This window comes from Cervus elaphus, chromosome 23 (genome assembly GCF_910594005.1).
Source record: "Cervus elaphus chromosome 23, mCerEla1.1, whole genome shotgun sequence".
NCBI classification, from domain to species: domain Eukaryota; kingdom Metazoa; phylum Chordata; class Mammalia; order Artiodactyla; family Cervidae; genus Cervus; species Cervus elaphus.
In genome coordinates this window covers 31577970-31600644 of record NC_057837.1, presented here as the reverse complement: position 1 = coordinate 31600644, position 22675 = coordinate 31577970, and the positions used below count along the sequence as shown (strand labels likewise).

General features: G+C 41.4%; 1 protein-coding gene across 1 annotated transcript in view; it reads left to right on the top strand.

Moving 5' to 3' along the window:
• The window catches only part of RSU1 (Ras suppressor protein 1), a 202372-nt gene that overhangs the window by 53130 nt on the left and 126567 nt on the right, over positions 1–22675 (top strand). Inside the window, exons 6-7 of the mRNA XM_043885150.1 lie at positions 1998–2080; positions 2357–2471. Of these exons, the coding sequence (XP_043741085.1) occupies positions 1998–2080; positions 2357–2471 (198 nt within the window). The remainder of the gene's footprint in view (positions 1–1997; positions 2081–2356; positions 2472–22675) is intronic.

The window sequence follows — 22675 nt, the reverse complement described above, 5'->3', positions numbered from 1 at the left end:
GTAAGAAACTTTTAATCCTATAAATCTCCTTAAAATGGTCCTCTGCATTCTAAAAGGGAAATTTATTTGCCAGGTTCCAAACTCCAAGAGAAATTATTGGACATATATATTCTTTTTTTCCTTCAGATTCCTTTGAATGTTCCCTCATAGCTCAGCAGTATGTATATTTGATAAATCGTGATCTAACACCATTGCACTCAAGTGGACTTGGTAATGTCATATTAACTTTATGATAGAGATTTTTGCCTAAATGAGATCGCCTCACATTTAGCTAGAGAGCTTGACTGTCTTTTTAAAGAACATGCCAAAAAAATTATATATATTTATATATGTGTGTAGTATGTGACTTTCTCATGTGTTGCTATTAATTCTTTGTAGGCTTTTTGCCCCAAAATATTCCAATGAGTTAATTATAAAAATATACATTAATAAACCACTAACCAAATTTTGAACATTCCTAGCTAGGATTCTTGTTATAAGACTTTTAAAAAGTATTCTTATTGATATAATCTGTTTTATCTATAGCATATCATCAGAGACTAAGAAATCATCAGTCATAGATGAACACTTTATCCTCTTATATGCAAACACATTTCTTGCTGAAGATGCTTGTGAAAAGTAGGAAAAAGTGATTTTTCCAAGAACTCATAAAATATTTAGGAGAGAGTGTTGTCCTTATGTGAATGTTGTTTTTCCAAATAGTGACATAGCTGGCATCCAGAAATTCTGATTTTTCTGAGTTAGTCTCTGTAAAGTTTCATTTTTTTTTTTTTAACCTTCCATAAATACTTTATCAGGGCTTCCCTGGTAGCTGAGCTGGTAAAGAATCTGCCTGCAATGCAGGAGACCCCAGTGTGATTCCTGGGTCTGAAAGATCCCCTGGAGAAGGGATAGGCTACCCACTCCAGTATTCTTGGGCTTCCCTGGTGGCTCAGATGGTAAAGAATCACCTGCAGTACAGGAGACCTGGGTTCGATCCCTGGGTTGGGAAGATCCCCTGGAAGAGGACATGGCAAGCCACTCCAGTATTCTTGCCTGGAGAATCCCCACGAACAGAGGAGCCTGGTGGGCTACAGTCCGGGGGGTCACAAAGAGTCGGACACAACTGCGAGATACTGAGAGATTAAACACCGCACATATTCTTTATCCCAGACTTTGTCAGGCCCATGAAACCAACTTTAACATGTTTTCATGGGCCGTGGGAGAAATTGTTTATCTTATGTACATTAACATACAATTCTGTTGAATTTTAAGACGTTAGAATGTAGTTTAATTCCTGTAAACAAATAAAACTACGTCTAATTATACTCCTTCCTTTTGGTTAAGGATAAAATGATGCCTTAGGGTTTTACCCTTCAGTAGTTTAGGGACTGATATCCTTGTATAATATTATAAACCTGCCTAAGTTAGGGTTTTCTCTGTTTTTAAATTCCACTGCATTATTTTAACTCCTTCGTCTTCATTTATTTTTGTGGTTAAGGCTATAAAACAAGTGGTAATAATTAGTCTGATGATGGAAGCAATGAACTATGATTCTGACCTCCATCACGAGAAAGCCTTTTGGTTCTTTATTTTTTGACCTAGTTCTCTACACAGCTGAGCCCTTTTGCCCTGAGCGTTGATATAAATGACACAGTGATTTTCTTGGTTTCACTCTGGATGCAAATCGAGCCATACAGGTGAATCAGAAGTAATTGAAGAAAAATAGCTATCTTTTCTGAAAGCGTATTGAAACTCTGTGGCAGAAGCTGCCAGTGCCCACGAGTTGTTAATTATATCAGTCCTCTTGGATATAGATATTTTCCTGAACACACCAGCTACACAATAAGCCAGTAAATCTAAGTTTGACCTGCTGGTTATTATCGCGAGCCCTAGGTGTGTCACAGGCTTTTCACCATGCCAGGGTTATTAATCAAAGCTGACTCCCACGTATTGATCAGACCTCAAATGGTTGGGTTCCATGCCACCCTGCTTATATATTGCTGTTTAATTTGCAGCCACCCTGCGTGCACTCTATCTAAGTGACAACGATTTTGAAATCCTGCCACCAGATATCGGGAAACTCACAAAGTTGCAGATAGTAAGTAATTTATCTAAATTCTTAGAAAATCAATTCACTCCTACAGCCCTTGTAGGAGTGGAATCAAGGCAATTTGAGCCGGAGTACGGTTTGTTTTGCAGGAATAAAAGCCACTGCTCCCCGAGACCGTTCGTTGCTTGTCTGCAGACTTTTGTAAATAAATTGGAAGGATTGAGCCTTCGAGGAAGAGAGGGCAAGAGCGAGGACGAGGGCCTCTGCTGAGCGCCTCTTTATGTGAAAATTGTTTTGACACCCCCTTGTTTCTCTTCTATTTAGCTCAGCCTTAGGGATAACGACCTGATCTCGCTGCCTAAGGAAATCGGGGAGCTTACTCAGCTTAAGGAGCTCCACATTCAAGGGAACCGCCTGACTGTTCTGCCCCCAGAACTAGGTAAGGTGGCTGATGAATGAGCTGAGTTCTGGCTTTAATTATTAATAATGATCCCAGTGCAGCAACTCTGAAAACCCCTCTCTCCTCTTTTCGGCGAGAACCCTCCACCTGGGCACCCAGTTCTCATCCTTTCTAGTAGCATTTGTCATTGACCCGAGTTGAGCTGCTCTGTGTTTGACCTGCCCTGAGGCTCCGTTGAGCACCTGCAACTCTGAGCATCTCGACACTGCTGATGGCAGATGACCAAGCCTGGCTGCCTGCCTGGAGTCGTGGGAAGAGCCTGGCATGAGGAGTGATGGTCTTACCCAGGGCTCCCTCCTTTACCGGTGGTGATGATGGCTTTTTTGAAAGGAATCTTATCAGTCATTTTTTTGATCATTTAGTTTTCTATCTTAATCCCTTGAAAACTTTTTATCATCAAATAGTTACAGTATTTATGACAGTTGCTTAAAACTAAAGTTTCCATACATGAGTGGGGTTCTCTTCCTGATGCCATCTTCAGTGGGAATGGTTACATATGTTCTCATTGGGAATTCCTTGGTCCTCCTGCCGTGGCCCCTGCATCTTAATAGGCTGTCTGGTCATTCAGATGGCCCTAGGTGACCTTACGACCTTCCTCGGAAATAACGTTCACACAAGCTCCTCTGTTATTGATGTTATGCTGCTGTTCTAGAAAAGTTTCGTGAGTCCTCCTGTCTTGTCTTGTGGAGACTCTGGATGTCCTCTCATTTCTTCAGTACATTGAACTGTATTGTTTCTCAAACTATGACTGTTTGCTTTTTTGCTCCAAAATAGCGTGCTTTTATTTACTTGTTTATTTATTGCATTTTATTGAAATATAGATTCACAATGTTGTGTTAATTTATCCTGTACAACAAAGTGATTCAGTTTTTTATATATATATATTCTTTTTCATATTCTTTTCCGTTATGGTTTATCACAGGGTATTGACTATAGTCCCCTGTACTATACAGTAGGACCTTGTTGTTTATCCATCCTATATGTAAAAGTTTGCATCTGCTAACCCCAAACTCCCACTCCATGCCTCTCCTACCTGCCTTTCTTGGCAACTACCATTATGTTTTCTATGTCTGCAGAATAACACAACTTTAAAAAACACATTTGACCCAGAAATTCTTTGAGGAAGTATCTCAAATGAGTGGTAGTTATGAGGCCAGTTGTTATCAATGAGAATGTGAGCTCTGTGAGAAAGGGGGTACATATGTGTTCCTGCTCTGTCCCCAGCGCCTCCCACATGCTGGGAACAAGGTAGCTTCTCGAGAGATAAGTACTGAATGAGGTAATGATACGAAGACCTCAGATAGCAAGGTGTTGGGAAGACTACAGGCAGGCCGAGTCCGGCTTCTGTCCAGAGCTGTCCAGGAGAAGCCGTGAGCCACACTTCAGATGTTCACGTGACTCCCTTTTGGGAAGATGCAGGTACAGAACGTTGCCATGGGCAGAAAGCTCTGTCGGGCAGCATTAGTCTAAAGGAAAAGCATTCACTTGGTTCCGCTGAACAAATACACAGTTCCACCCCAGCTTCCCCAGCTTCTGCAGATCCTTTGTTGCTGAACGAGGTCTTGAGGAGTTTGTACTGATTTCATTTACTTTCTTTTTGGCTGTGCTGGTTCTTCATTGCTGCAGGCGTTGCTGCTGGGTCTAGTTGTGGTGAGGGGTCTACTCTAGCTGCAGGGCGTGGGCTTCTCATAGGGGTGGCTTGTCTCGTTGCGGAGCACGGGCTCCAGAGCTTGAGCCCAGTAGCTGTGGCACAGCGGCTTAGTCGCTCCACAGCACGTGCGATCTTCCCAGACCAGGGATCGAACCTGTGACCCCTGCATGGCAGGCGGATTCTTAACCACTGGACCACCAGGGAAGTCCAGTTTGTACTGATTTTAAGGGCTGCGGAGTAAGTTGGCACTGCCTCTTTGCTGAATTTTGACTTGCCAAGTCCTGCTTTTAAGGAGCAGGCTACAAGATCAAGAGATGTTAACAGTGTTTTTAAGGCAAAACGTCTTCTTGCCAAAAGAAAGTTTCTGGACAGATATTTGCCAACCACAGATGTTGGCGTTAGGGATTCACAGGAAGCTTTGCAGAATGCAAATACCTACTCCCTCCCCAAAGTACTGATCCAAATCACCTGTGAGACTAACTCTTGTATAATTTAGTAAAATTCACTTAGTGCTTCTAAAGTCTGTCCTTGATTAGTGTGACAAGGAGAAATTAAAAAAAGGTTTGTTTTATTTCATTTTTCAAGCACTGAGGCAATATAGGGTATTGGATTAACTAGTGATTTCTATCAGCTAAAAATTTGGTAGAAAAATACCTAGTTAAACCCACACATACCTGCCTACCTGTATATTTTTAAAAGTCACATTGATCTTCCTATTTAAATATCGCACATAGTCACATTTGCCTAACACTTCTGTTATGCTCTCCAATACCAAATAATATATATTTTTTTGTTCAGGTCTAGGGTTGAGGAGAAAGTCTTTAAATGAGTTTGTATTTGCTAGCCATACCTGGAAAAACTTGGTCTCAGCATCTTCCTGGTGGCAGTTTTCCCGAACTGCAGGCAGACACTTAGCTGGAAATAAATGGTAAACCCCTGTCTAAACTCAAGAGGAAGACAGGTGATTAGTTTTGAACAGTGATTTTTTTTTTTTTTTTGGCTATGCCGTGCCAAGTGGAAAGTCTTGGTTCTCTGACCAGGGATCACACCTGTGCTCCCTGCATTGGGAGACTGGAGTCCTAACCACTACACCACCTGAGAAATCCCAGTGATTTTTTTTAAAGTCAAGAATACTATAATGGCTAGTAGTATAATAATAGTTACTATAATATGTGTTAAGGTCTTGTGTGCCAAGGCACTACTTAGATGCTTTTCCTGCATTATCTAAGAATAGCAAGTGGACTTTTTAGAGATGAGGAGACGGAGTCTTAGAAAGGGTTGGTGCCGTATCCGTAGGGACACAGAGAGTCACGGAGGCAAGGTTTAAACCCTGGCAGCCCGTTGTGCAGGTCCGTGTTCCTAACCACTGGGGCGCACTCCTGCCCACCTATGTGCCACTGAGAGGATTCCTAGAAAGCTGATTCCACATGTGAACAAAACACGGCACCTGCTCGCTTCCCCAGACGGCGGCAAAAGGAGGGGACGCTCGCTGCGGCCAGTGGTCCGGCCGGCTGCGCGGGCGTGTGAGCAGCAGGACTGCAGTCACACTTGGCAAAATGAAAGAGCTGCAGTTCTGCTGTTCCATGCCACGCCGCTTGCACAGTTGTTCTGGTTCTCCCCCAAGTCCCTCCACCCCGCACGGGGTAGCCACCCCGCCACAGTAGAAGTGTCTTCCGTTTGTGTACCTGTACCCAAGGCGGTTTCTGCAGCTGCCCTGGCTGGGGGCTGAGCAGCGCTGGGGACTGTGGACTCGAAGCTTCTCTCGGTCCATCCCTCCAGCATCCCCTAGCTGCAGGACTGCTTCAGCATGTATTTTCAAGGGCAGATAATGATCTCTCTTCCCCTGCGTATTTACTTTTTATACATCTGAATAAACAAGGTAAAGGCTTTCAAGACTTCTGTGGACTTTCTTTTAAAAATAAATTTGGAGTTTATTAACTTGAAGCCTCGTAGGTAAGAGCATTTGAAGGAAGCAACGGAATGCAGATGAATTCTGACGTGTTGGGCCTCAGAACGTGCAGGGACACTGCCACATAAAGTCAAGGACTGGACTGAAGTTTTAATACGTAAATGTATTAGTTTCCTTTTGCTGTGCACCCCTGAATAAGTTACTTTAACTGTTATGTCTGGTTCCCAAATAGTAAAGCACTTGCTTTTATGTTAATCAGTTTATTTGTATAAAATTAGATGGAAGGCTGGCCTGTCTTTTAAAAAAATTTGTTATGGAGTATACTTGCTTTACAATGTTGTATTAATTTCTACCATACAACGAAGTCAGTCAGCTATATGTATATACACCTCCCCTCTTTTCTGGATTTCCTTCCCATTTATGTCACCACGGGGCATTGAGTCGAGTTCCCTGCGCTGTACAGAAGGTTCTCGTTATTTATCTGTCTCATGTAGTATCAATAGTGTGGGCTTTCCTGATGCCTCAGTGGTAAAGAATCCGCTAGCCGATGCAGGAGACATGGGTTTGATCCCTGGCCCAGGAAGATCCCCTGGAGAAGGAAATGGCAACCCACTCCAGTATTTTTGCCTGGAGAATCCTCACGGACAGAGGAGTCTGTCGGGCTACAGTCCATGGGGTCGCAAAAGAGTTGGACACAACGTAGTGAATAAAAAACAACAGTAACCAATAGTGTAGATTTGTTAATTCCAGTCTCCCAACTCACCTCCGCTCCCTGGGTCTGTCATTTACTCTTCTACTTCCTCATTCGTTCAAACATCAAGTTCTACTTTAGACCAGGTTTTGTTTTCAAGGAACTGACTTTTCTAGTAATGTAGAATTCACATATCCAACAACTGTTTACTGAGTCTTTGCTCCATGTTTTATTTCTGGAAGATACAACAAAAAGAGACAAAAACACCCTTTATGACATTTTAGTTGGGGAGAGAAGATAGATGAATAGATGATTGGATAGAAGGCATAATAGATCATGCTAAATGCCCTGGGGAAAAAATGAAAATGGAAGAGTGTTTAAAGGAAGGGGTGGTGTTACTCTGTTCTATGGCGTTAACAAAGAAACTGAGATCATGGCATCCGGTCCCATCACTTCATGGCAAATAGATGGAGAAACAGTGGAAACAGTGGCAGAGTTTATTTTTGGGGGCTCCAAAATCACTGCAGATGGTGACTGCAGCCATGAAATTAAAAGACGCTTGCTCCTTGGAAGAAAAGTTATGACCAACCTAGACAGCATATTAAAAGGCAGAGACATTACTTTGCCAACAAAGGTCCATCTAGTCAAGGCTGTGGTTTTTCTAGTAGACATGTGTGGATGTGAGAGCTGGACTCTAAAGAAAGCTGAGTTCCGAAGAATGGATGCTTTTGTACTGTGGTGTTGGAGAAGACTCTTGAGAGTCCCTTGGATTGCAAGGAGATCCAACCAGTCCATCCTAAAGGAAATCAGTCCTGGGTGTTCATTGGAGGACTGATGCTGAAGCTGAAACTCCAATAACTTTGGTCACCTGATGCGAAGAATTGACTCATTGGAAAAGACCCTGATGCTGGGAAAGATTGAAGGCAGGAGAAGGGGACGACAGAGGATGAGATGGTTGGATAGCATCACTGACTCAATGGACATGAGTTTGAGTAAACTTCGGGAGTTGGTGATGGACAGGGAAGCCTGGCGTTCTGCGGTCCATGGGGTTGCAAAGAGTCGGACACGATTGAGCGACTGAATTGAACAAAGAAAGCCTCATCAGAAGCTGGTGTCATTTAGCCAGAGACCTAAGGGAGGGAGGGAATTTGCCTGGCAGAGGGAAAGGCAGGTCCAGAAGGCCTGAAATGACTTGTGTATGCTGGAACAGCCAGAAGACTAGTGTGCCTGGAGCCAAATGAGGGGAGGTGATGGTTTCTGTAGGAAGTAGGGACTGGATCACCTGGGGATTTATGCCCTGAGGACATTGCAAGGACTCTGGCTTTTACTCTGAATGAGATGCTGAATAATGCCCTCCCCACTCAATGATGCCCCCTCCTAATCACTGAAATCTAGGAATCGACTACTTTGCATGATGAAGGGACGTTGCTGATGCAGTGTCAGAGCTTGAGGTGGGAGATTATCCTGGATTCGCACACTGAGCCCAGTGTAATTGTGAGGTTCCTACAAAGAGGGAGGCAGGAGAGACAGGGACAGCAGTAGAAGGTGTGATGTCGGAATCAAGAGGCTGGAGTCAGGCATGGAAGGGACCACAAGCCGAGGAATGTGGGTGCTTCCAGAGGATGGGAAAGCAAGGACGAGGATTTCCCCTGAAGCATCCAGAAGGAATGCAGGCATTCTGTGCTTTTCCAGGTGGCCATAGTGGTTAGAGTCTGGGTCTGTTTCAGAGGTAAAATTAACAGGAATTGGTGGTGATTAGATGAGGGGGAGAAAGCGAAGAGTGACTGAGCTGCTAGGAAACAAAAAGGATGGGGAAGATGGAGGGAAGGGCAGGTGAGGGAGGAGGAGAGGAGCTGGTTATGAGCTGACTTTGGAGTATTTTAAGTTTGAAATGCTGTTCGGATGTCAAGTTGAGAAGGCAGCTGATATTAGAATCTGGAGTTTAGAAGACAGGTCTGGGCTGCACATATAATTGTGAGTATCATCAACATAAGCGTAAGGCCACAGATTGGATGAGGTCCCTTGGATGTGACCACAGAGGGTAGAAGATAGAGCCATGAAGTGCCTTAGTTCCTAAACCCTGAAGTCAGAAGGATAAGCCCAACCCCTTTAAGGGTTGGGCTGGCTCTTCAGCAAGTCTCTGTGCCCAAGTCAGGGACTGTGGCCTCCTCTCTGTGGCCTCATGATCAACCCCCACTGTTACTGCAGTGAGAATGCTTTATCTTTGTGGGGAAACTGTTTCTCCTGACATGTGAAGCTAACTCTGCCAGTGAAGGGCTGAAATAGACATGGTTGACATCTTCTGTTGAGCCTGCCTGAATCCAGGAGTATCTTTTGGAACAGTATATCGAGCTACCCAGCTGGAGAAGACAGTTGAGAGTCCCTTGGACTGCAGGAGATCAAACCAATCAGTCCTAAAGGAAATCAACCCTGAATATTCATTGGAAGGGTGGATGCTGAAGCTCTAATACTTAGGCCACCTGTTACAAAGAGCTGATTCATTGGAAAAGACCCTGATGCTAGGAGAGATTGAAGGCAAAAGGAGAAGGGGGCAGCAGAAGATGAGATGGTTAGACAGCATCTCTGATTCAATGGACATGAATTTGAGCAAACTCCAAGAGATGTGGAGGATAGAGGAGGCAGGTGTGCTGCAGTCCATGGGGTGGCAAAGAGTCAGACACAACTCAGCGGCTGAACAACAATTCAGCTACCAGCCTATCTCTCCTTCAAGAAAGCAGCAACGTGACTGACTAAGGTTTCACCCCCTTTTAATTAGCAGAAGAATGAATTAATGCAGCGGAGGTAAGACCTGTGTTAGTGGGGGATGAGGGGGAGACAGACATCTAGACCAATCCTCAGAACAGATGAAGCCCCTGAGTCAGCAGCCTGACTGTGGTTTCAGAGCTGGTTACCCTGTAAGCAGTAGATTCTGTTCTGATTTCACATTTTCTGCCACACACAAAAGATTTATGAGCCATAAGAGCTAAAGATGTGAACTGTGTGTTTTTACATGGCCTCCTTCCTAAGTTTCCCAGGGTTCAGTTATTTGCACTTGGTGGAATCATTTCTGTTATCTTGGTTTCTGGACGGTCATGGGAACCCTTCTGCATTTGTCACCCCAGTAATTGCTTCTGGAGAAGGAAGTCGCATTAGTCAGCTAGGCATGCAACAAAGCAGTGTTTTTAGATGTCAGAATGTAATCTACACCCATTTACACAGCCTATAGGAAGGATGCTTGCCTTGCTACGTATATCTAGGCCTTGCTGGCTTTGTATACTGCTCTACACACCACCGATCACAGTTTTTATTGCAGAAATATGAGACGCTTTTGTATTCTTTCTAGCATATTTGTGAAGAGTGGAAACAAATATTAATCCCCTTCAGAGAGTAAGTGGTGTCATGAATTGTGAGCTTTCCTCCAATTGTATTCTCCAGGATGAACAGGATTAAGAAAAGAGTGGAAGACTTCCCTAGTGGTCCAGTGACTAAAACTGCGATTCCAATGCAGGAGGCCTGGGTTCAGTCCCTGGTTAGGGAACTAAATCTCACACGCTGCATCAAGGAGTTCGCATGCTCCAGCATAAGAAGAAAGATCTTGTATGTTGTAACCAAGACTCAGCACAGCCAAATTTTTTTTTTTTAATAGAGTGGAGTATATACATGTCAGATCCTTTCAGTTACACCTCTTAATCCTTTTCTTAATAGTGTTGAGATGCTAAAGAAAAAACTTTGTCTCCTAACGCTGAAGAGAAGGAGATACGGTATTCTCCTGTTGCTCAGTTAAGTCCCTGATTAAAAATGTCTTGCCACTTCATGTTATTGTTGCCAGTTATCTTATCCTGAAGGTTAAAATATATTTTAATGTATAATAGTAGGTTATAGAGGCTTATCTCTTTGTCACTACACTTCTGTTCCTATCTCAGTCTCCCAGTTCCTTGTTCTGTGATAATGGGCAGGTTATTTTCTGTGCCTCCTGCAGAATGAGGGTAGTAGTGCTGTTCTGAAGATTAAAATAATAATATACACACAGTGGATTTTTATACTATTAAACGTTCACTGTTTAGAAACTGGGTGCCTGGTGAGCAGGAGTCTAGCACATTGTGATTAGCTGGATGAAAGAAAGGCTGAGACTTAGCCTCGGGTGAGGAGAGTGAGGAAATGCAAGGGGGTGTCCAGAGGGACTTCAGGGGAGAGAAGTGGGGAGGATAAGGTGAGGGCCCCATCTGGCAAACACGCACAGTGGACAAAAGGTCTGGCAGTCTGGCAGGAAGGGTTTCATTGCAATCTTTTCAGTCCCATCATTGTTTTCCTGATACATGTTTGATGTCACAGGTGATTTTCAGGCTCAGCCCTTTTTGTGAATTGTGTGATTCAGACTGGGAGCAAGTCACTTGGTTTTTCCTTGTGGTTAGTTCATTGCTTGGTTGCTTCATTCACTCCATTCATTCATTCATTCATTCACTTCCTGACTTTGTGATGTACTATATAAGACTATGAACTTGTCCATAAGTATTGAATTCTTAATAGCACTTGATCTAACTCATTTCTTCATCCCATGGTAAGATCTTAAACTACCTCCCTGCAAGAGATACCTTGTTTTTTTCACTTGTTTAATTTCTTACTGTTTTAGGTTGCCTTTTGTGACACTCTGCATTTCATTGACGATTTTTTTCTTTTCCCAGAACTCTTGATAACCACTGTTCTAATTGTCTTCACTTTTTAATATTACAGATGTGTGCATACACCGTAATCCTTTTGTCACTTGTCTACATGCTAGTAATTCATGTTTGAAGTATGCTTTCTAAGTCTTTATTATTTTGTTATAAATTAAAAGCATTAAAGATCCTAGAGCATAAAGTTGGACTGTTTTCAAGCTAGGCAAGCTATTAATAGTTTAGCTATCATGTGAAATATTTTAACTCTTTTCTTGAGAAAAGATGTGATGCCAGTTATTAGCCATCTCCAGAATAAGCAGATACCAAAGACATAATACATTAAACATTTTTTTCTTTTAGTCTAGATTCTTTGTTCTGGAGAATTATCTGCCCTGACTAAAAGCAACTTTATATTGTTATCAGAGCTGCTTTTCTCTGCCTAAATCCTGTTAATTGTGAAAGATAGAAATAGGTTATGGTCTGTCTGATTAGGCTGAGAAGCAGTCCTTCGAATTGACCCCCTTTTCTACTTCTATTCTTGGTTTTGTTTAACGTGTCCATTTTAAGACTTATGAACAAAATCAAGACATGGGACAGCATAGTTGAGAGTGCGGCAGGGGAATCCACTGGCCTGGAATCACCCACCGTCCAGTCTCCCAAGACAGACGACGTTGAACAGATCACTTACCTGCATATTACTCAGTGGCCATAACTCATAGCATCTGGCTTTTTTCCAACTGGGGTACACTTTCTAGTTTATCAGGACCCTCACCTGAGCCTCTGAAGATCCCTCTCTAAACAGAAATGAGGAAATTACATATCAGGGTTATACAATAATTTGTATATATTTTTTTTCCTTTTCAAATTCACAAGTTACAAAAATATAACACAATATCACTGAGGGTTTATAAAATTTAGTTCAGAATGCTGCAAGTGGTATGGTGTGGAGAGTGTGCACAAGTTTTAAGTTACATGATAAACAGTCTCATTTCAAACTCAACTTGGTGGAAAAATGTCCAAAATTTGAGACTTTTTTTGGAAGTGCTAGTCCCCTCACTTGCGTTGTTTCTTTTGCTTTTCTTCCTTCATTGATTTCACTGGCCCCTGTAGATAATGGAGTATGCAAAGCCTGGATTTACTTCTGGACTCAGACTCTTTTTTTTTTTTTTAATATTCCTATCTTGTATTGTGCCCCTTAACTTTTTTTTTAAACACCAAAAAAAAAAGTTGTTTCTATTTATTTGGATGCGCTGGGTCTTAGTTGCGGCAAGCAGGTCTGTGAGAGTTAGATCCCTGACCAGGGATGTAACCAGGGCCCCCTGCACTGGGAGCGTGAAGTCTTAGCCACTGGACCCCCAGGGAAGCCCCTGGACCCAGTCTTTACGTGTGACAAATGCTGCTCACACACAGGAGTCAGTGAATGCATGTGGGGGGCATTTGCCTGGCTGGCTTCATAAACATCTGCCTTTGGTGTAACTCACCTCATCATCCTGGTCAGTAAAGCTCTAGACTTTTGTCTCTGTGTCCTTTAGAGGAGGTGACTGATTGTGGCTCTGAAACACTCCTTTGGGAACCTTTGGGGAAGTCGCCCTAAAGCCCTGGGTGATATCAAGGAGCCTGGCACAGGGCTTGTGTTCAGCAGGGACCAAGGGAACACCGCAGGTCTGCCAAGAGGAACCAGGGAGGGGCAGGAAGCTCAGAGATACAGAAGCATCTCTTAGCATCCCTAGGGTTACAGAGTTAATTATTTTGTTTTTAATATTGTAGCATTTCTGTGTTGATCCACAGAAGCAGAAAAGGATATAAAAAGAAGGCTATAATTTACTGAGCACATAAACTTTTCCAGTAGGCATTTTGTATATAGTTTGTCACGTAAATCTCGCAAAAGCTGTGAGAGATTGGAGGCTTTCTCCCCATTTTGCAGATGGAGACATGAAGCTGTAATAACTTGCTGAGGGTCACATGGCCAGATACACTAGGAGCCAGACATAGAACTGCCATGATCTAGAATAACTATTCCACGTCCACAGGGGTAGGACCATTGGCTGCTCTTATTTTGTGGCCATTCTAGGACAAAGAGAAATATAAAAGAGCCTATATAAAGCCTATATAAAGAAGTAGCATTTTGGGACTTCCCTGGCAGTCCAGTGGTTAAGACTTCACCTTCCAGTGCAGAGGGCAGAGATCCCTGGTCAGGTAACTAAGATCCCACTTGCCTTGTGGCCAAAAAACCAAAACATTTAACAGAAGCAATATTCTAACAAATCCATTTAAAGACTTTAACATTGTCCACATCAAAAAAGAAATCTTAGGAAAAAGAAATAGTGTTTATATGGAAAAAAAGTCACTATGGATTAGATAATAATAACAATACATACCTCAGAAGACAAGCTGTTAGCCTGTGAAGTGGTTGCCACAGGTCATGATCTGTTTGCTTAATAAAGCAGTGAGCGGCAAGTACTTTCCTACGGAACTAGTAACTGTGTCACTTGTACAAAATTGACTTCGTCAGTCGACTGCGAACATTTTTGAAGTTACTTTTATGCCAGATAGGTTTACAGAAATACTTTTATTTCTGTACCATATTTACAATATGGTTTCATGGACTTTTATCTCACTTCTGTATTGTAGACAAGAAGAGCTTTTCAGTCACTTTAAAGTTGGCGAAACTAAGATGTATAGTGAGGTTGTGGCTTGCCAAAAGCTTGTATTGTGGACATAGCTTGTTATTGACAGCATCAGATTTTCAGTTCCCATCTCTTGACTTAAACAATAAATATTCTTCCCAATAGCATATCCATACATGTATCAATACTGAGTCTGTAGAAAGGTATCATTTATCATTAGATGACAGCAGTGGTCCCAAACCTATGGTTCCAGATACATTTCCAAGAATTTCATTCTTTGGAAAATAAAATGTGACTTTGAAGTTTTGCCTTGAATTACGTTGCATGCGCTTACATTTTATTTCTGTGTTAATATTCCTTTTGTCATACTTCACAAAAAAGTAAGATAGCCTATTCTTGGATTCCCATGGTCTTAGTTGATCATCAAAAGTGACTCCCACGAGGTCTTCCTACATGATATTTTTTAACAAGTTCTGTTTTATATGTTATGTTCCAGTGCATCTTTAGCCCCGGAAAATGCTTTAAGTGTGGATTTTAAAAATGCTAAGTGAATTATATTTCTGCCTGGTGAGTTACTGCTTTAAAGGGGGTGGGAAGTTGCAACACATAAAACGTTTCCATTCCATGTTATAAATTTCAGGAAGCCCAGTGTCAGGTTGGGTATGATTGAGCATGGGCATCAATCTGTGTTAACACCAGCTGGTGAAGCAAGCCAGTGTTTCCAGTGGACCAGCCTTTGATTTAATAGGATACTAAATGTATTCCTGCCCTGGGAGAAATGCTGGCAGGGCTGAGCTTCCAGATTTAATTTTTTTTTTTAATTCCAGAAGCTTATCTGTAAATACAGTTCCTATCACCTGAATACATATATAACATCTCACGTTTATGTAGCATCTCCCTAAAAGCATCTCCTATATATTAGCCCACATAAAAAAAATAAGTCCTGTTCTGCTGAACTAGACCTGAGTGGTATTACATGTGGGAATGTGAGTTTCTCAGTGTAGCGGTGGGGGAGTTAGGGATGAGGTGAAGTGGAGGATGATGTCTTGCATGTTGTCGGCACCAGCAGTGTAGTGATAAAGCTAAAACTGTACCTTATCACGACTCATCATGAGTTAGCCTTTCTTTTCTTTAAAAATTTTTATTGGAGTATGATTGATTTGCAATGTTTTGTTTCTGCTATACAACAAAGTGAATCAGCTATACATATATCCTTTTTTTGTCATCTTTTCCCGTATAAGTCATTACTGAGTATTGAGTAGAGCTCCCTGTGCTATATAGTAGGTCCTTATTAATTTTATATATAGTAGTGTGTATAAATTAATCCCAATCTCCCAGTTTACCCCCCATCCCTGTTCCCTCACCCCTGTAACCATAAGATTTTTTTCTACATCTGTGGCTCTATTTCTGCTTCGTAAGTAAGTTCATTTTTACCATTTTTTTAGGTTCCACATATAGGTGATATCATATGATGTTTGTCTTTGTCTGACTTTACCTCGCATAGTATGAGAATTTCTAGGTCCATCCAATTTGCTGCAAATGGCATTATATATTTTTTTATGGCTAATAGTCCAATGTATATATGTACCACATCGTCTTTATTCATTCCTCTGTCAACAGATATTACAAATATGTCCTGGCTATTGTAAATAGTGCTGCAGTGAATATTGGGGTGCATGTATTATTTCAAACTATGGCTTTCTCTGGATATATGCCCAGGAATGGGATTGCAGGATCATATGGCAATTCTCTTTTTAGTTTTTTAGGAACTTCATTCTATTCTCCATGGTGGCTGCACCAGTTTACATTCCCACCAACAGTGTAAAGTTCCCTTTTCTCTACACCTTCATTAGCACTTACTGTTTGTAGATTTTTTGATGATGGCCATGCTGACCAGTGTGAGGGTTAGCCTTTCTTATCTACATTTATTTAGACCTCTTTAGAATTTTCAGTTCGTACTTTCGTGAGTTGACTGCCTGCTGCAGGAAAGCCTCTGACAGTGCTGTTGATGCATCTGTGAAGTTTTGAGCAATGGCCTGCATTTTCATATTGGTAAACAAGCCCGTGCCCATTCTTAGTCTATTTACAGACCATAGTACTCTCCCCATTGTCTTTCATGTTTGCAGTTTTAAGAAGAATGACTCTTCTACCTAAACAGCCTCTACCTACTTTCTGTTATCAGATTCTGGTCTCTGGTCCCATAGGCAGTGATCTGTTAGGTTTGGAGAACAGCAATAAATGAAATAGGCATAATCCTTGCCCTCTTAAAGGGACTGTTTGGAAAAACAAGTACACAAAGACTTGAAAGTGACAGAATGGAAATTACAGCTAATACCCACACTTCCTTTATTATATTTATTCCTAAGCATTTTGCCCTTTTTGATACTATTATAAATGAAATTGTTTAGTGAACTTATTTTTGATTTGTTTATTGCTAGTGTTAAAAGTACAGTAGATTTTTGTTTTGATCTTGTATCCTGTAGGGTTGCTGAACTCATTTATTCTCATTGTTCTTTTTAGGCAGTTCCTTAGAATTTTTTTCCATACATGATCATGTCATTTACAACTTGAGACAGTTTTACTTCCTGCTTTCCAATTTGAGTACATTTAATTTTCTTGTGTAATTACGTTAGCTACAGTCTCTGGTACAAAAGTGATAAGAGCAAATATCGTAGTCTTATTCCTGATCCTAGGGAGAAGGTATTCAGTCTTTCCCTAATAAATATTAGGTTTTCTGAGTTTTTTGTGTATGACCTTTGCCAGTTTTTTTTTCACTTTTTTACTTTGGAAAGACTGAGTACCTTGCAGTGTCTATAAATGTGTCAGAGAATATCATGTGTATAATCTTCCACATTATTGCAAATATTCACTTAGCCCATTTTCTCCTTCGTTCCTGGCATTTACCAAGTTTTTAACCCCTGTGGCTCAGTTGGTAAAGAATCCATCTGCAAAGTGGGAGACCTGGGTTTGATACTTGGGTTGGGGAGATCCCCTGAAGAAGGGAAAGGCTACCCACTCCAGTATTCTGGCCTGGAGAATTCCATGGACTATATGGAAGTCCATGGGGTCACAAAGAGTCGGACACAACTGAGCAACTTTCACTTTACTAACCCGTAGAATAATCTGTTGGTCTTCATTGACTTTTGAGTTAACTTCTTAATCCACTATTGTAGCTGAGACCAACTAGATAAGTTTGCATTGCCTGCCATAACAAAGTAGATGACTTAAACAACAGATATTTATTTTCTCATAGTTGTGAAGACTGGAATTTCCAGATCCTGTATCAGCAGAAATGATTTCTTCTGAGGAAAGAGTCTATTCCTGGTCTTATAGAAAAGGTCTATTCCTAATCTTTCTCCTTGGATTGTTGATTGCTGCTTTCTTCCCGTATCTTTTTTTTAAATGTATTTATTTGGCTGTGCTGAGTCTTAGTTGCAGCATGTGAACTCTTAGTTGTGGCATGTGGGACCTAGTTCCCTGACTGGGGATCGAACCTGGGCCCCCTGCATTGGGAGCATGAAGACTCAGCCACTGGACCAGTAGGGAGGTCCCTCTCCCCTTGTCTTTATGGTTGTCCCTTTGTGAATGCATCCACATTGGGTATCTCTCTGTGTGTCCAAAATTTCCTTTCCTACTGCAAAAGTACACAGGTTATATTGGATTAGAGCCCATGTGTGGTCAATCGCCCCATTGTGTCCAACACTTTGTGACCCCATGGGCTCCTCTATCCATGGGCTCCTCTACCCATGGGATTCTCCAGGCAAGAATACTGGAGTGCGTTATCATTTCCTTCTCCAGGAGGTCTTCCTGACCTAGGGATCGAACACACGTCTCTTGTGTGTCTCCTGCATTGCAGGCAGATTCTTTACCTCTGAGTCCCTGGGGAAACCCATTAGAGCCCATTCTTTATTTTAATTAAATAGCCTCTGTAAAGACCTAGTCTCCTAACAGTCACATTCTGAGGTCCTGGGAGTTAGGACTGCAACATGAAGTCGGGGGATTGGACACAATTCAGCCCTTTCACCACCAGTTTCCCTCATCTCTTTGTTTATAAGCCTTGGTGTAAAACATGATGTCTCTTGATATTGTCTCATTGTTTACATGCTTATTTCTGCCTTCACTTCTTTTACTTTGCAACATAAAAGTCCTGTTCCTGTAAGCCTTTGTATTTAATCTTTTCAAGAATCCCTGACTCCTTTATGAAACCAGTGGAACCTGTACAGTTACTTTATCCAAAATGTATTTTTTCACATATGAATTTTTACCTGTAAGTCAGAGAATTTTAAGATGCTCCCAGATAACATCCATGTACCCTTCGGTGTTGGATTCTCACCCAAATACTCCTTCTAACCCTGTAATCTAGGCTCTGTTAGCTGATGGGTACAGATGTCATTTATGTATATCTCCCAGATTTCCTTCTGAGTCACATGCAAATAAAGAAGTGACTGAACCCAAGATGCAGGAGTGGCTTGTGTGTGAAGTGATGGCTACAGACAGGAAAGAAATCCATCACTCATTTGATTGGTTCTCCTTCAAATCTAGTTCATAGGATATAGTGGGAGATGGTTCTACATAAACTTTAAAGAGGTCTTGGCTTTTTACCCGTTGCATTTAAAGGGTTATATGCTCCACTGTGAGACAAATCATGATTCACTACAACAGCAGCATTGCAGTCAATCACATAAATTGCCGGTGAAACACTAAATCTGTCACTTTGTGTGTCTGACCATTTAACAATTGGAATAGTGTTGGAAGAGAGGGCTGCCTGGAAACGAAAGAAGCAAATATAGTGGCAGATGCAATTAGCAAGATCAATGGTTGGTGTTCGGGGTTCATTGTTTGGTCATTTCAGTTGACCCAAGTGAAAGCAATTGCTATCCAAAAGACTTTGCTAGCTATAATTTGCTGTACAAGAATGCAGAAAAGTTAGTTGTCCAACTTTTTACAGTATCTTCAGAGTGTGTTATTTCTTAGCTTACTATGTTCCTAGGGCAGTGACCAGAAGATGAAGCCTGTTCTTTGTTTTTTAATTGGAGTGTAATTGCTTTGCAGTGTTAGTTCCTGCTGTCCGGTAAAGTCAATCAACCATATGTATACATACATACAAGCTTGTTCTTTTCATTCATTCTTTTAATTGACATTCCGGAACTTTTGCTCTCTTAGGATAATTTTTAAGTTTGAGCTCTTCACTGACTTCTTTAAAAAAATCTTCTGTGTTTGAAGCCTTCATAACAGAACTTTGCGCCTCAGTTTATCACACCGTTCTTTGTCTGTGGACTACTGTAGTTTGCACAGACAAGTGATAACCCCAGGATGAACAGCAGCCAGTACCACTTTGAATAATGTTGAATTTTCTGTGTTAATCAGGTTTTTGTAACTTTTCCTTTGATCATCTTAAATCGGTCAGTTTTTACAAAAGAGTAAGGTTAAAAATGTGTCAGTGAGATAATGACATGAATAGCTACCTTTTATGAGTGCTTATCTCTCCTAAATAAGATATTTAATCCTAAATGAGGTATTTAAAGCCACTTTAAAATCCATTGAGTAAGAACCCATAAATAAACTATGGTAGATTATGAGAAATGCTTACAGCACAGTAGGCAGTTGAATTTACAGTGTAAGTCTAATTACAGAGGATTTTTACATAGCTACATAGAAATGAGTTAATCAAAAGTTATTGACTAATGCCTTTGGAATTCTAGGTAATTTTTATTTTTCTGTCTTTATTTTGTCTTTAATTTTGCAAAATTTCTACAATGCATTTGTGTTAGCTTTATAAACTGTAACATGTTAGTTTTTACTGAATAACATAATGATAAACTACCGTAAAACCTGGTGGATTAAAACAGAGCCATTTTATTTGCTCAAAAAAAGTCTTTTTTGGCCTTTTGCCCCAAGGCATGCAGGATCTAGTTCCCCATCCAGGAATAGAACTTGCGCCCCTGCGGTGGAAGTATGGAGCCTTAACCACTGGACCTCCAGGGAGGTCCTGATGTGTTCACTTTTCTGTTGGTCAGAACTGTGTTAACTGACATTTTAACTCTGCTCTCTTAGGTCTCTGGGATCAGCAGGGGCTTGGTTGATAGCCGGTGACCTAGGCTGGTCTCTCTCACCTGCCTGGGGCTGGCAGGCTGGCAGTCAAAGCTCTGCAGTGCCTGGATGCACAAGCACTTTGCAGGTTTCTTCTTGGTTCACACTTGCTAATATCCCATTGGCCAAAGCAAGCCCCATGACTAAGCCCAGAGACAATCTGCAAAGGATCAAAGGTCATGGTTACAGGGAGGGGGATTATTAGAGCCATTTTTGCAGACAGTCTTAGACATGAACAGTGAAATAAATGCCATTTAAAAAATTAGAAGAAACTCCTTGCCTAACCTCTGACTTTATAGCCTGGGAGAAGTCATAGTTTGTTTGTTTTAATCACTTTAATGGTCTCCTTATCTTTTCATTCTTTTGTGACAGTGATGTCCAGAGCAGATAAGTTAATTTTCCTCTGATTTTCTGACTTTCATCACCCCAACCCCAGTCTGAGTTACCAGGAGCTTGGCCTTATCCGTTCATTTTTCTTCCTCTTTGAAACCATGCACAGAAGATATCAGGAGAAGGGGAATGTCATGGAGATTAATATTGGATTGGCCAAAAAGTTCATTTATAAGATGTTATGAAAAAGCCCAAGGAACTTTTTGGCCAACCGAATACAAGTTTCACAGAAGAATACCCATTTTACAGGTCTGATATGGAAATATAAATAGTTGTTTTTGTACTATCACTAATAATATTTTATAGCTTCTGTAACAATATACTTAATTTGCAGACTTTCTGAGCCAGGGTCAAAATGTGTTACGTTGTACTTTGTAACAGGAGGTAACAACTTCCTTAGATATTCTGAGGGCTTCCCTGGTGGTTCAGATGGTAAAGAATCTGCCTGCAATGCAGGAGATCTGGGTTGGGTGGGGAAGATCCCCTGAAGAAAGGAATACTCCGGTATTCTTGCCTGGAGAATTCCATTGACAGAGGAGTCTGGCAGGCTACAGTCCGTGGGGTCGCAAACAGTCAGACATGACTGAGCAACTAAAACTTTCACTTTACTTTAGACATTTTATGAACAGTACGTTGAGGCCTTGAAAAGTTTTCTAAGTGGAAGAAGGTGATACACACTGTCACCAGCTCAAACGGCCAGTGTATTTCATTCAGCCCCAGAATATCTTTGCATAGTGTGTTCATTTCCTGTTGGTGCTATAGCAGATTGCCACAAACTCTGTGGCTTCACACAATTTATTCTCATACTATCTGGAAGTCAGAGGTCTGAAGTCATTTCCACTGAGTTAAAATCAAGCTGAAGGCAGAGTGGGTTCCGGAAGGAGGTTTTGTGAGAGAATCCAGTTTCCTTGCCTTTTTTCAGTTCCTAGTGCTTGTGTGTGGTCCTCCATCTCCCAAAATGCATCCATCCATCTCTGCTTCCCTCATCTCTGCCTTCTGTCCTGCTGCTGCTCCTCCATCTTTCACAGAAGGACCTATGTGATGACATCAGGCCCACCCAGACACTCCCCCCACCTCAGGATCCCTAACTTAATCACATCTGTAAAGTCCTCTTTAACAGATATAAGCTGACATTCACAAGTTCCGGGGATTGAGACATGGAATATATTTGGGAGTCATTACTCATCCTATCACGCATAGGACCGGACACATGAGCTTCATAATGCAGTAACATTCATGAAAATCATTTCTTTCACCTCTCATCCCCCAGAGTCGTGCCAGCTGGCTGGTCTGCGTGGTCCCTCTTGACTTCAGGATCCTAATTCTATTGGGCTTTGGGTCTGCATTTGATGAAGGATGTAGGTGTGTGTATGATTTCATTTTCATTATTCATTTCGGGGAGACATGAAGTTCGTATTGCTCTCCTCCCTCATTCTATATATTGATATTATGATTAATAGTTTTTGACACAAAACTATTTTGAAATAGGAGTCTTTGGTGACGTACTTTGACAGCAGTGATGGCATGCTTTTAGCGGCTGTAACCAGAGTAAGTTACGGGCAAAACTAGTTTAATATTCCATACCTGAGTAATCAACCCAAGATGGCGTGTCCAGAAATATCACTAAAATGTCAGCCACAAAATCTCTTTAAAATAATCCCATTCAGAGGACTCGAATCTTCCTTACTTGCAGTTATGAAATACCAACTTTTGTAAAGACACGGAGTCCTGAGTTATTTCTTTTTCCGAGATGCCAGATGGATGTTGAATTAAGTCCAGTTTTCAGCTCCTCTTCAGATAATTTTTTAAGTTTGTGGTGGTGTTCTGGATCCTTATCAGTATATCAAGTGTGTTTTTCCTCCTCCAGTTCCCCACGGCTCCCCACAGCCTGGCATCAGTGTGGTTGCCTTGGTACCTGTTTCTGAAGGATGTCTGCAGTGAAATTTGGTTGTTTAAATAGCACAACTTGTCATCTAAAAGTAGAAGTCATTAGCACGACGCCGTTTGGCTAGTGGTGTCTTGAATACTGTTTTAACTTCTTTCTTATTTTTATCACTTTACTGTTAATGTTTACTCGTTTCATCACTGGAAATTTTAGGGCCTTGCACTCAGTATGTATGGATCTGGAATGAAAAAAGCAGAAAGTTCTTCTTGAGAGTCTCCTGAAACT